Source organism: Colletotrichum lupini, chromosome 6 (genome assembly GCF_023278565.1).
Source record: "Colletotrichum lupini chromosome 6, complete sequence".
Taxonomy (NCBI): domain Eukaryota; kingdom Fungi; phylum Ascomycota; class Sordariomycetes; order Glomerellales; family Glomerellaceae; genus Colletotrichum; species Colletotrichum lupini.
The window spans coordinates 1,113,204-1,128,419 of record NC_064679.1 but is presented as its reverse complement, the minus strand read 5'-3'; the positions used below and the strand labels follow the sequence as shown (position 1 = coordinate 1,128,419).

The following is a 15,216-nucleotide window of genomic DNA, read 5'->3' as shown; positions in this document are numbered from 1 at the left end:
CTGAAAGATCTTGGTCTCTTGGTTTGAGGCGCGAGAGTTGTGGCCTCAACTTGAGACTTTGGAAGAGGGGCCATCTAAGGTGAGATGAGTGACCCCGCTCCAGCTAATTCGATGTGAGCCTATGATGTGCGATTTGGGATAAACGTCGTGTAATTTGTCAGCGCTGGTGGTTTTGAACTTGGCTGTTCACGATTAGATACTCTGGTACGTCGATGTATTCAATCCACGTTCATATGATGTCAAGTAGATACCGACGCACCTGACCAAGTAGCGCTCGAAACGTCAAATCTCCTCGAATACTGTCTTGTGAGAGCACACACTTGTTATCTAATTGTTATCCAAGCAGAAGGATACAAATCCACCTATGGTCTATCACTATGGCTGGAAGTTACGACACCATCGTCTTCCCTAGAGACTCGGGATTTAGACAAAGTGCAGGCCATTCAGCGACCGTTCTTAGTTCGGCGCGCTCAATATCGATAAACTGCTCGTCTCCCGCAATCTTGCCCAGCCTTACTGGCCGCAGTACGTCAAGTTAGACTTTATTTCGGCCATCGAGGTATTGCACAGGTAAGTTGAGAAGCAGCCCACTCTACTGCTTGATGCCAGGCACCCTTCCCATCTTACCTTCGACATCTTCGTTCCCCTATGCACGCGTGATACCTCCTCCGCAAAAGCACAACCCCGACAAAGAGCCCAGTTACAAATTACCGGATACACAACAGCAACAATGAAGTGGGCAATTATCTACTGGCTCCTGCCTCTCGCCTGCGTGGCCCAAATTCCCGTTGACCCGCTCCCTTACACACCCCTCGGGCCCAATCCCACCCAGAAGGTGTTTCCCACCACGACCTGGTGCGCAACAGTAACGCCCACCGAGATTCCTGGTGTAAAGCCCAACGTAACCCTCTCATGTACAACATACGCCCCGGAACCGACAGTATTTGCTCGATTCAACCGCATCCCGAGGGCCCGAGGCCAGGCACGATGCTGGTACGATAGCTACGTCGACAGGATCGAGATCGAAAAGCGCACGCTGAACAATCAGGCCGAAATTCTCAAGGGTGTCTACGAGTGCCAGGATAGGTGCCAGCAGCCTCTCTCGAACGGCAAAGAGTGCAAGTATGCCGTCTACGTCAAAGCAGGCCCTAGATCGAAAGACCTTTGCTTGTTGGACAATCTGGTTTACGAACCGTTAGCTGTTAATTACCGTGGCCCGTTTGATTCTTGGCTCTGCATTGGCAGCGAGAAGATGCTGCCCGAAATTGAGGATGCTCCAGATGTAAGTTCAGATAGTCGGTAGACGAGCAGAAAAAACCCGTAACTGATAATTTCAGACGAATGAGGGGGAAATATAAGCTCTTTGGGCGTAGGATTATCGATCAGTTCTGCACTGGGATTCGACGCTTGGCAATATCAGCACCATCAAGGCGAAATTCGAGGTACCGTATTCAAATGGAAAATGCACGATAGGGGCAAATGCAGACGGATCTTACCAACATCAAATCTTTCCGACATGGCAGCTCAATTCAACCCGTAATCTGATCGACATACACCGCATCATGCTACGGGGATTGCAGGTAATAGCTGATAAGAATATCAATTCACCGGGAATGTCCCAATCTGTTCGAAGTATCATATTCTTAGATGTAAGAATGAGGGAATCAGGAATGATTACTGCGTCCACTTCGCTAGCATTCAGCCCTTTTGTGAATCGATCTCTACACCATGCCGAGTCAAAGCGGGTCTCAAGTCGAGCAAAAACCGACGAACATCACGGCAGCGGGCCTGAGAGTGTTCACACATGCGATCCGAAACAAAGTTAATTATGCAGCTGGCGTGCTCAAAAGATTGTAGGGATCGATAATGTTATCTGATAAGCCTTAGAGATTATGTCCCTTGAGAGGAACCAGACTCCTCGAAAGGAGATAATTGAAACGACAGTAAATGCTAAGGTATATGTTCCATAGCGCCTTAAATATGCAATCCAAATCCATAAACACAGATTTCATACCCTGTTGGATGTTATGTTCGTAAAAAGCCAGATTATTCGTCAAGAACCCCCCATCCCCAAATTTACAAGAAGAGAGCGCCAACGGCAACGGCACCAATCAGGCCGAGACCTTGAGGCGACACAACACCCGCAGCATTGGGGGTCTGGGATGTCTGACCGCCCGCCGTGGTCGGGGTGGTAGTGCTGCCGCCGCTGTTGCTGCCGGACCCGGATGCGGAGGTCTGAGTCGGGGAAGAGGATCCGCCGCCGACAGCGCCGGGGGTGATGGTTGTGGTGAGTTGGGCCGAGGCAGTGGGTCGGGCCGCTGAGACGGACGGGGTTGTAGACGCGTAGGATGCGGTGGAGGCGTAGGAGGTGCTGGCGAAGCCGCAGGTTCTCAGGATGTCGTTGATGTCTAGGTCGATGTGTGTCAGTATAAAACGAGATTGAATGATGATGTGTTGTGGTTCATCTGCTTACCATCTAGGTCATCTCGGTCACGGACGTTCTGGTCCATGCAGCTTGCGCAGAGTGCGGCATACTGGGAGACGTTGATGCTGTTGTTTGTGCAGACGCACTGGGCCTCAAGACGGTCCTCGGTCAGGTCATCTCTGACCAGGTCGTCATTCACCTCGCAGGCTTGGCCGAGGTCGTAGATGGGACGGCAGACGGCCTGGCACTGGGTGGGAATGTCATCGTTGTCGAGCTGGAGGTCGGCCTGGACGAAGGCGACGGCAGCAAGGGACAAGGCGACGCGGTTGAAGTGCATTATGGCTATTGTAATTGTTTTCTGGGTGACTAAAGTCGATTTCAGGTTGAAACTGGTTGAAATATGTCACAAAGAGTTGATGTTGTGATTGTTGATGGTGTCGGAATGCTGATGTGAATCCAGGATGTAGAGCGGGATGATGCCGGATATATACTCATGTTTCGGCGAACGACTCTCCTCCCAGGGGCGAGGATCCATGGATCAACAACTCAGAGTCGATCAACGGCGAAATAGACATACAGACCACGTACGAAAAGCATGACCGTGTCTCGGGCAGCGACCGCGCATCGTCACTCAGAGGCTTGGGTCTTGGTTGGTCCCTTGGCGCTGGCAGTTCTCCATCTCCGCAGCTTCCACTCAGTTTGCCGCTATTCGAAAGTGGGTTTCGATGAGGGAAGCCAAGAAGCCCCCTAGCTGCCCCAGCCTCAATTGACGACTCAACATCCCGGGCATTATTCGACGGTAGTTTCTCGTTGTGTGACCGATTTGCTAAAGCCCACTGAACAAGTCTAAATTGAACACGCGCTAATTACCTAAAGTCGAGCTCTCGGCAAGTGTTGCTTGGGGGCCTTTCGGTGCTTGTTGGTTGTCAGATTGCTCCATTAGAGCCCTATATCATGTTTGTTCTACCTCCGCCGTCCCCGAATCCCCAGGAAAGCTTAATATGATACGACTAGGGCCCCTTGTGAGCAGGTGAACAGTCACAATTTGCCGACTCTAAGACGGATAAGTGTCGCGTGCTACAACTGACAGCATAACAATTACGGACATGACCGCTTAGGCAAGGTCAATGCCGGCCGACAGCCGGGCGAGCAGCCAAGCACCCCCAAACACCTGAAGTGGCGCTATAATAACCAACCAACAAAATGCCAGAGGTAAATGCGTATCACGGGTGCAAGACAGTTGCGTTACTTTTGTGCCTCTCGTTAGCACATAGAGTACCATTTGCTAAGGTGAAGAACATGGCTCTACGCGTATGCTTAGCCTTCTCGATATGAGGCATGCGAAGCAAGGTCCATTACCAAACTTGGACATCTCGCCTCTTGCAGAAGCTGGCAGCCGTGGATCTTGCCAAGACCCATTGCCCCGTCGACTAAATCTTCGTTATTTTGATTATCTGCCAATTTAATGTACTTTGGTTACTTGCAGAGAGGTAAAGTAATCGCTACAAACCGTACGTAAAAATTTAAGATCAGAAAACTCGCCGGCGGCACATCCCCGCCAAGCACAGCAGAGCCACGGCGACACGCACCAGCCCGCCTCCCAGGCTCGTGCAACCATAGAAAACACGCATTCCGACAGGCGTTCCGTAAGGGTTTCTTTCCGACTGGATCACCGACCTAACGCTACCCAAGGATCCCAAGAAAAAGATCCGAAGATGAGCTGTCCTGTTTCACATCTCTACTTGGCGCATAGTGCCGGAGAGGGAGAGCCTTGTACATAGTCAGTCCAGTACTTTGTTGTTTACGGTTCGTCCAGTCATGTTCTCAGAGCTTGAAGGGGGTGTTCCCTGCCAGATACATCAGCTTACCACTCAGTGCCCCAAAATGACGCTGGGCTGCGGATGATCGACACCGCGTCCTGCCACTGGGATCAGCATCGGCGCAGAAATTTGACCACTAACAGAGGCTTTTATCTTGGGATGGTGATTGTTCACTGGATGTTAGTCTCCGCCAGCCTTCGTCAAATCCACGCAACTCTTGACGCTATCCCCAGCTTTTCTTGCAGCTTCATGGGTAATTCTATTCGCAGAGAGACAGTCGAAGCAGCTCCGAAGCGGGGTAGCTCTACGTTTTCCCAAAAAGGCTCCAAAGCTTCGCGGTGTCTCCATGCCTAGGCTAGCTGAGAGGAGGTGCGGGTACTGTGATGCTAAATTTAGGGCCTCACGATGCGCTTGCATCTTGGCACTCTGTCAAAAGAAATTTCAACCGACAAACAAAATTCGACACAAGGTCCAATGGAAATTTGAGGTCAAAAAAGCTTCAAACTCTGATTATGATCGAACGAACTTTTGGGCTTCTAGAAGTTTAATCGCAGCGAAAGAAACTACCATGAGCTACTTTGTCCGAACAATTGTCGTCTATTTGCTGATCTCTCCATGGGGTCCACGCAATATGCCAAGACATCACTGAAGCTTCGCCTCGCTGGAAAAGACGGGCGAAGGAGAAGAAAGCGAATCAAGTTGGATACAACAATCAGAATTGCGTAAAAGCCTCAATTTGGTATGACAGGAATAGACTCAGAGTGGGGACATCCGACTTGTACCTGTCCGGAAGCCAGACCGCAACTTCACGATCTATATTCGTCTGGTTGGGCTAGTCATGGAGTTGTTCTCTTGACCATTTAGGCGGCTTGATTGAGCCCGATTGCTTGAAAGGTCTGCATGGAGATCTGCGCATCGTCTACCAATACAGGGAAGTCCCAGCTCATCAAGGTTAAGAAGATTGGTCGTCATCTCGTGATCATCATACGCGTACGAGGTAGAGGCTTAGTACAGTTTGCAAGACATAAGTTTAAGTAGTGAGAAAATTGGAAGCTACGTCTAGCAGTGTCCGCTTCCTCATGATGTCCCGGATACTGTGTTCATCGAGTAGGTAACCTGGGAAAACCGGATAGAGCAGAAACAGCAACATCGCCTGACTCAATGCGGGCTGGATAGGATACATTGAAGTTGCCTGTTGTCGCTCCAGTCAAGCATGCCACCACAAAAGCCGAGTTACGATGTCACGAGATTTCTCGGTACGACCTGGATCATTTGAGTTTCTGAGATAAAAAAAAGTCTGTTTCATCAATGTCGAATGGATACATCTCACTTGAAGGAAGTATCAAGTTTAACCATCGAAGACAAGCGAATTGGAAGTTTAATAGACTGGAAGTTGCGGAATCGTGTACGCGCTGCTTTTCATCAATGCTAGAACACGATTCCATTCCTAGAGAAGACGGTGTGCAGTGATTGCTGACGTTTGCCCATCGTAATCCTATAAGTAGGATGCCGTCTGGAAGGAGATCTTTCTTGATGTCTACGAGCTTCACCGAGGAAATGACTACAGGTGCTTCTCAGGAAACCTTGACACCCGCGCTTCTTCATGGTGATCTTATAACCCATGGCATAAGTCGACCCACCCCCTTTTGGCCACCCCCCCCTTTTGGCCACCCCATTTCTCCATCCTAGCTACCGTATTAAAACCCTACCTACGATTTTTAAACTACCACAACAATTATAAAAATCGTCTAAATATAATTCTTTTTTATATACTTATTTATTGATATATAATAATCTTATATATTAAAAATAAAGTTATTTAGGCTCTTAAGGCTATTAAAAGAGGTCTCTTAGTTAATCGGGCCTCGATTAAGTTCGGAGTTTTAAAGTTAACTCTTCGTAATTATAAAAGAGGCTACTAGACGAGGTTAATAATATTTATAAACCTCTAAAAGCTTCTTCTATAATAAAAAGACTAGCTAGCTTAATAAGTTTATATTTAGTATAATCTAAACGTTATATTAACTTACGAATAGTTTATAAAATTTACTAAATAAGTTCTAAGATCTTAAAGTCTAGCACGTATAGCTTTAACGAGGTAATGCGGGATATTCTTATATAGAATATGAAAAGTGAATATTCATATAGAAGCAAGAATATATGAATATAGGGGAAATAAGCGTATATAAAAGAGGTTTTTGTAATAAAGAGAGTAATATAGTTGAATTACTATATGAGAAGTTGCTTGCTTAACGAAAGGTCTAGGTAGGCAAATACACGCCTACATATAGGCATAAAAACCTCCTACTAGAATATTCCATTGCTTATTAATTATGATATAATTAATAAGCATATACGTAAGTGAATGCGTAATCGTAGTACGTAATTCCGCCTCGAGTAAATTCCAGATTATTCAGTTATCTTCCAGTACTTTCCACTGCTCACGTAAGCTTATATAAGCAGTATTGCTTACATAATCAATACCTATAATAATCTACAGAAATCGTAGATTAATATGGTATATAGTTTGCTTACGTAATATTGATAATAAGGCGAATAATAAGGTAAACAAAGTTACCTTCGTAACACTCCCTCTTTTGCCTTATTAGCTATGTTGAAATAGCTAACCAAGTACCCTAGAGTAGATTTCTAGTACCCTAGAATAGTTTTTTGGTACCCTAGAACAATCTTTTGGTACCCTAGAGTATTTTCCTTAAAGTATTCATAAAAATATAAGGAAAATAAATACCTATATTAGGGGTATAATATAGGTTAAATAGGGTTATTAGGATTGTTTAAGCCTATTAGCTTAACGAATTCCTTATGTTTAACCCGAGGTAAGGGTTTTGTTAACCCATCGGCAGGCATTATAGTAGAAGGGAGATATTCTACTTTAATATTCCCTTTTTCTACTTCCTGTCGAGTATAATAATAATATAGGGCAGTATGCTTAGTCCTTTGGTGATATTCAGGATTATAAGCAAGAGATAATGCCCCATTATTATCGGTTTTAATAGTAATAGGTTTAACTTGATAACCTATTTCCGATAATAAATTCTGAAGCCAAATAGCTTCCCGAATAGCTTCCTGAAGTCCATTAAATTCAGCCTCTGTAGTAGAAAGTGCTATAGTAGACTGTTTTTTAGACTTCCAGCTAATCGGACCTCCATTTAGTGTAAATAAGTACCCAGAAGTTGATTTTCTAGTACTTTTACACCCGGCCCAGTTAGAATCAGTATAGCCTACTAATTCTACAGGCCCAATATTACCATTATAGGTAATATTATAGTGAATAGTGCCACTAAGGTATCTATAAATACCTTTTACTACCTTAAGTAGGTAAATAGTGGGCTTATGGAGGTATTGGGAGACGAAAGAGACTGAAAAAGCTAAATCAGCCCTAGTCACAACCATAGCGTACATTAAAGATCCTACTAGGTGCTGGTAGGTCTTTAATAGCTCTTTTGAAGGTAAATAGTCATCTTTTTCGTTCCCTAAATCACTATTTAATATACCCGGATTTATAGGTATATTAGTGATTTTAGCTTTGGAAAAATCATTATTATTAAGAATTTCCTTAATATAATGACTTTGAGAGAGAGAAATAGTCTTATTAGACCGATTTCTAGTAATTTTGACGCCTAGGAAATTCGAGGCTTCGCCTAGGTCTTTAATATCGATATATTTCGATATTTTACCCTTAATTTCCTCTATATATTTAATATTTTTATTAAATATAAGGAAATCATCGACGTGGGTAACAATAAAAGCAGGATTTTTGAAATCCTGGTTGAAATAGGTAGCCTCATCGGATTTTAGAGGTAAAAAGCCTATTTTATTAAAAATAGACTTCAGCTTTAGTTGCCATTGTCTAGGGCTTTGTTTGAGCCCATATAAGGCTTTTAAAAGCTGTAATAACTGATTTTTTGATTTATCCCAATTTATAGTATTTAAATTAGGGTATTTTTCAAAAAATTCAGTTAAAGGTATATTAGAAGGGTCTATATATACCTCTTCTAATAAATCCCCATTTAAAAAGGCACCAATAACGTCAATTTGGTGTATATGCCAGTTTAAAGGGGCAGATAGGGCTATAAGTACCCTATAGGTAGTAGGATTACTTCCAGAAGCAAAAGTTTGGAAATAATCGACTCCATACTGTTGTTCGAAGCCTCTAACTACTAATCGGGCCTTATATTTATCAATATTACCAGTATTAATATTGATTTTTCGTTTAAAGACCCATCTAGTAGATAGTGGATTTTTATTAGCTTTATAGACCTTATTTGGGTCTATAGCTAATAAAGTACCCTTTTTAATAATAACCTCTAGCTCAGAATATATAGCTTTTAACCATTCTGATTTTTCTGAGCTATTTAGAGCCTGTTTTAGTGTATTAGGCTCTGGAGGTAGGGTAATACTCTGAGTAAAATCTTTATATTTAGATTTTTCTTCCTCAGATAATTTGGGAATTAATACCTCTATTTTAGAAGGTATTTCCTGAATATCTTCGATTTTATCAAAAATTTTAGAATATAAAGGAGGATTTACGCTTTCTACCCCCTCTATTCTATTATTTTGAATAAATCGAATATGCGAAGTCCGTAATAATCGAGATCGAAAAGGATTAGAAGGGCAATATATAACATATATATTATTACCTTCTTTTCCTAAATATATACCATTTTGAGTATAGGTATACATTTTATTCGAAGTGACTCGCTTTTGAGTAGGGTAATAAATAAGTACCCTAGAGCCGATTTTTCTTAGATTAGATAAATCCGGCTTATTATTTCTTTTTGGGAAGAAATAATCGAGAAAAGCCTCGATAGGGGTCTTTTCAAGGCGTATATTAGCGGTAAAATTAACTAATTTAGTTAATTCTTTCAAAATTACGTCCCATAAATATAGGGGTAATTTCTCTGCTAATAAAATAGTTCTAGCCTTTTCGATAAGGGCCCTATTAGTCCTTTCGGCTATACCATTTTGCTCGGGCGTATAGGGCGTGGAAGGCTCTAAAATAATGCCTTTTTCGTTAATATAGGGTAATAATTCCCCTATATTGAATTCCGTACCATTATCTAAGCGTATATACTTAGGGTAGGAATTAAACTGGTTAAAATAAAATTCCAGTTTGTTTTTGAGAATATTAATTATATTCTCTTTGGTTTTTGAGAATTCAACATCTCGAAAACCAGTAAAATCATCCGTAAACGGAATAGCGTAATTATTTCCACTAATAGTAGTAGGGGTAATTTTAACTGTATCAATACAGACCCTTTCTAGTGGAAATAATGCCCGATTATAGTTAATTTTAGGCTGTTGCCTAGTTAACTTAGCTGTAGTACAGCTCGGGCAATTTAGGTCTTTTTCCTTTAATTTGTCTAAAGGAATTCCCTTAGTTATTTTCGCAGTTTTTAATAAATAAGGGTAAGAAGGATGACCTAATTTTTCGTGCCATTCCTGGGTGATTGAATAGGCCTGATTATCTGAATTTTCAGATAAATAATCAGTATTTTTCTCTATATTACTATTATTAATAGTAATATTATGAAGAGAATTTTGAATGGATTCTAAAATATTTTTTAGATCCAAATACTGATTTTTAGGGTCCAAATCGTTTTGTTGGTACCCTGTAGTAGGCCTTCGATTTTTCCAAGCAATATTAAGGAAAAATCCATGCCTTTTGAAATCCAAATAAGCAAATACATTGCCCTCAGAATCCACTAAATAATTCTTTTCAATATATCCACCATTTTTGTAGTGTAATATACCTGAAAAGATATTAAGTGGGAATTCTGGAATATATAAGGTATTTTTTAACCTTATAGGTATAATTTTACCCCGTAAATAGATAGGTAAAATTAAGTCCCCAATACCCTGTGGGTAAACTGGGCCAGCTCCGGTTCGAATAGGGGGTAAATTGTCCCTATTATCGAAATTTTCGAATAAATCCATACTATTAGTAATATGGACTGTTGAACCCGTATCATACAACCACCTTTCAGTTGTATTTGTGCCCATATTAGCCGAATTATTGGTATTTTCTCCCGAAAGGCCCAAATTATCATTTGGAGTCGAGTTGGGTAATATATGAGGGAGAAAAGGTTGATAATTTTCATCAAGTGGGTCTATGGTATAGTGGTCGGAACCACTAACCATATAATTCCTTGATTGTAAGGGCTGAGGGTTCAAATCTCCATGTGGGCGTTGGTTTTTCGTAAAAAGATTGGGCTGGTTTGGTTGGTTTCGGGGCTGGTTTCGGGGTTGGTTTGGTTTGGGTTGATATGAGGGCTTATTTGAGGGCTTATTTGGGTAATTTGAGGGCTTATTTGGGTTGGTATTTGGGTTGGTATTTTGCTTATAATAAGTCTTAGACTTATTATACTTATTTCGAGAGTATTTATTACTCTTAATAGTATTACTAGACATAGGAGTATCGATTTCTCTCCTATTTTCGTCTAATATATCCGTAATAAGAGCCTCTAAAGTAGGGGGCTCTTTAAGTCTTAAATTAGACCTTTGACGATCAGCCCAAATCGGAAAGATATTAGTTAGGGCTGATATAAAGACCGTTTTTTGGTCTATATCCTCAATAATAGCTCCTACGCTTTTTAATTTGGAAATATAGCTTTTAAATGAGCTAATAAACTCATTTAAGCTATTAAAATGCTCCAATCTAATAGCGTGGAATTCGAGGTATAATTGTTGACGTAGAACTGGTCCTGTACCCTCATAGGATGCTTTAAGGGTATTAAGAGCCTCTTTTGGATCAATTTGATCAAAAATAAGTGAAAGAGGCTCAGGTTGAATATTTTGCCTTATTAATAATAAGGATTGGGTTTTTTGCTCTTCAGTAATATTTTCATATTCGTTTTCAACTTCGAAATAGGTATTTAATTTCAAAAGTCGAAGATAAATATGAAGAGTAGAAAGCCAAGTAGTCCAATTTTGACTACCTTTTAGGCGTTGATTTTCAGGCATAAGGCAGCCTGTAATTGCCTTGATAATATCCGCCATTATATATATTTTAGAATATATATAATATAAATATATACTAGTATTGTTCCTAGTATAAATAAGCTTACTTTAAGCTTAGAATTCAAGCTTGTTTTTAAGCTTGAAAATAGACTTATTTTAAGTCTAAAAATATATATAAGAAAAAGTCTATTTTGACTTCTTTTTCTTATAAATAGATATTTAATAAAAGTAAGTATATAGTATAAAAAGGACTTACACTTCGTCTGCCTTTTTATATATATAAATCCTTTATTAAATATAAAGGTCGATTTCGAATTTTCGAATTCGAAAAAGTGATTTTGGGCGGAGTAAGATATCTCAATATATGAATATGCATATACCGGATAAAGGCATATACCTAAATGATAATAGGTATGATATAGGTAAATAAAAATAGAAGAGCTCGGATAAGTGAATAATATTCACTTAAGTAAATAAAACCTCAGTTATATAATAACTGGGCTCATAACCTCTAGCACGTATAGCTTTAACGAGGTAATGCGGGATATTCTTATATAGAATATGAAAAGTGAATATTCATATAGAAGCAAGAATATATGAATATAGGGGAAATAAGCGTATATAAAAGAGGTTTTTGTAATAAAGAGAGTAATATAGTTGAATTACTATATGAGAAGTTGCTTGCTTAACGAAAGGTCTAGGTAGGCAAATACACGCCTACATATAGGCATAAAAACCTCCTACTAGAATATTCCATTGCTTATTAATTATGATATAATTAATAAGCATATACGTAAGTGAATGCGTAATCGTAGTACGTAATTCCGCCTCGAGTAAATTCCAGATTATTCAGTTATCTTCCAGTACTTTCCACTGCTCACGTAAGCTTATATAAGCAGTATTGCTTACATAATCAATACCTATAATAATCTACAGAAATCGTAGATTAATATGGTATATAGTTTGCTTACGTAATATTGATAATAAGGCGAATAATAAGGTAAACAAAGTTACCTTCGTAACATAAAGGGATATAAATCCTCTTAAGAAGAGATAAATAGACGCTTTTTTAAAGAGGAACTTATTAATTAAGGTCTAGAGAAGTCGTATTATTAATTCGAAGTACTTAAATAGGGCTACTACTAATATAATTAAGTTATAATTTAGATTACTTAATATACTAAAAATTAGCGATATTAAATAGGCTAATAAGTATAATATAAATAAGACTAGTATTTTAAAGGGTAAGGGATTTAATAGCCTAGTTTTAGGTAAAGTATAAACTATAGTAATATAAAAAAAAGAGCCTAGTTCGTATACTTAAGTATTTATAATTAAGTATATTTTTATTAATAATCGAGCTATTAAACTACTAGTTATATATAAAAAAAAGTCGGTATAATAATAATAGTTTTTACTTAAACTTAACCCTTGTACTAATTAGGAGTTTATAATAATAGATAATAGCTAGATAACTAATAAGATTACTCTTAAATAATTAAAAATAATATTCTTACTATAAACTAAGACCCCCCCCCCTTAAGAGGCTTAGTATACTTAATAAGCCTTGACTATTAGTTCTAAATAGCTATAGGAGTTATATAATAATAGAATTTATATAAGAATACTATAAAAATAACGTTTACTTATTATTCTTATTATTATATACTTCCTATATCCTCTAGCCGTTAGATATAGCTATTTTTAAACTTATTAAGTTTAAATATAAGAAAAAGCTTAGTAAAGAGGATATAGTAAATAATTCTATTATTATTAAAAAGCGGTACTTTTTAAGCTATTATTAAAAAGCTCGTTTAGTTAGTTTAACGTTGTTAAATATACGAAGTAAATAAAAAATAATTAGATTATATCCCCCTAATATAGCTAGACTACTTATTAATTTAATAGTCCTACCTAACCTAGTTATACTAACTAAAAAGACTATAAATACTAAGTAAGTAATTAGTAATATTAAAAAAGCTATTAACTAAGTATTAGTAGCGTTTATTATTAACTAGTTAATACTTAAAAAGGCTAGCGAGCTCTGCGATTAATTAAAGTTATTTATAGAGCTTAGTCTAGACTATAATACTTAATAACTACTATTTAGAAAAGTAAAAAAGGTATTTAGTAAATAGGCTTATTATTTAGTAATATTTTAGTATTATATTCGAGTTCTAAAAGCTAAAGTTAACTAATTAAGGCCGTAAAAAAAAAAAAGTATATTAATAGATTTAAATACTAAGTTCGCGAATATTTAAGATATATAAAGAGCTTAAGAAGACTTTAGCGACTATTTAGTTAGTCCTAGTCGACTCGTAGGGGTTAAATTACTTAGGGAGAATAATAATTATATTATTATAATAGTAGAAGATAGTTAATTAATTAAGTATAGTTAGTAGCGATGTTTTAATACTATGTTTTGATGGGGTGGCCAAAAGGGGGGGGTGGCTAAAAGGGGGTAGGTCGACTTATTAGTCAAAGTGACTCTTGAGAGATTTCTCTCTTTCGCCGCTTGGAAGTGGTAAAACTTTTGCCTTAGTAGGATGTTTGCTCAGACGGGAGTTGAGAGATATGCGTCACGCAAGTAGTTTTACTGCTTTAGCTACTATCAACACTCGGTCAACAACGATGAGATGATGGTTGTCTGATAGGATTAAGTTTACAGTTCGCTCAAAACGAATCACTATCACTGCAAAAAGCTAAGCTGTCATTGTCGTAGTCTGTAGATGAGCCCCCGTATGCAGGCCACAGGAACTTCCGCCATAATTACTAGAAGTTAGTAATTGGGCCAAGAACTGAACCTGATGAACTGTCATATCGAGTGCTAGATAAAGTCAAGATTTACCTCTTCAGTTTTCTCCAGTGCTGATCCATTTAGCACCTTTAATTAGGTACAGCACTTAGAAATACCACGGCTTTGATACATGATAACTTAGATTAATACGCGAGTTATACTACCCCTTATGACTAAAACGTATTTGCAAACCAGTCTGACATTATCCAGCACTCGATGGGATAGTACCCAGAGGATATACACGCACTTTAAGGCTCCTACTCGTAGCTCATTCATGGTCAACTTATTCAAGCTGCGCCTCATCACCATGGATGCCTTTGCCTTTGAATTGTCAAGCTCAACAGAATTTGAGTCGCAAAGATCGGTGGCAGATCATGGGGGTAGCAACTTGTTAGTTAAGTGTCATTTGTATAAATTCACTCAATATCATCAACCAACTGAGTTTTGTGTGAATATCTCTGGGCCTGTATTCTGATTCAAATCTATAAGATGATGATATCAGTGATAGATTGATTTTATATGTCATTTGACGGAACGCTAAATACTCTCTCAAATCGCAACTATGAACAAATATGTCGCTTCTCGTTTGTAGAAAATTGAAGTCGTAAAATGTACTTTACAGTACTGTCGAGATCCCACCTATCTCAACTGCTTGGCTCAGAAATTTCAACCCGACCATGAAGCTTGCGGGCTGCTCGACTGTCTGGGGTTGGTGGAGGTTGGCGACATGGGCTCTTCAGGTTGACCGGATTGTAGACGAGCTACCAGAGAACCCATCCGAGCACCTGTGTTGACTGTTCAGATTCAAAAACTGAATGGCTGTTTCTCATGAATCTCTCTCTGAAATCAGTCAAAAACCACGACAACTTTGTTCGCTTTGCCTGATTTGGCCAACTCCAACGCATCTATCGCCTGGTCAAACGGGATTTGATCACTAACGATCTCCGCGTACTTGTCCCAGTTGTCGACGATATCATCTGTGACCTCGAAAATCTCTATCGGATATCCCACGCTGAAAACAATCGTCAATTCCGTCGAAATCAACTGTGCAAAGTTTATGTCACGAGTTATGGCACGTAGCAATGGGCATACGGAGTATAGTAAAAGTGGCTTAACTATTAAAATAGAAATAGATAAAAGGAGAAGGTCTATATATACGATATCTAAGATAGATACGTAATTTAGCACGTAAC

At 39.2% G+C, this 15,216-nt stretch overlaps 2 protein-coding genes across 2 annotated transcripts; one reads left to right on the top strand and one right to left on the bottom strand.

Moving 5' to 3' along the window:
* Positions 1 to 730: 730 nt before the first annotated feature.
* On the top strand, positions 731 to 1,358 carry CLUP02_11809 (uncharacterized protein; the record flags this gene model as incomplete). Its single annotated transcript, XM_049290776.1, has 2 exons — positions 731 to 1,282; positions 1,338 to 1,358. 2 exons carry the CDS (start codon positions 731 to 733, stop codon positions 1,356 to 1,358), a joined length of 573 nt encoding a protein of 190 aa, XP_049147921.1.
* Positions 1,359 to 1,883: 525 nt separating this feature from the next.
* Positions 1,884 to 2,762, bottom strand: CLUP02_11808 (uncharacterized protein; the record flags this gene model as incomplete). Its single annotated transcript, XM_049290775.1, has 3 exons — positions 1,884 to 2,015; positions 2,098 to 2,408; positions 2,474 to 2,762. The coding sequence occupies 3 exons, from the start codon at positions 2,760 to 2,762 to the stop codon at positions 1,884 to 1,886; spliced, it is 732 nt and encodes a 243-aa protein (XP_049147920.1).
* Between the last annotated feature and the right edge of the window lie 12,454 nt (positions 2,763 to 15,216).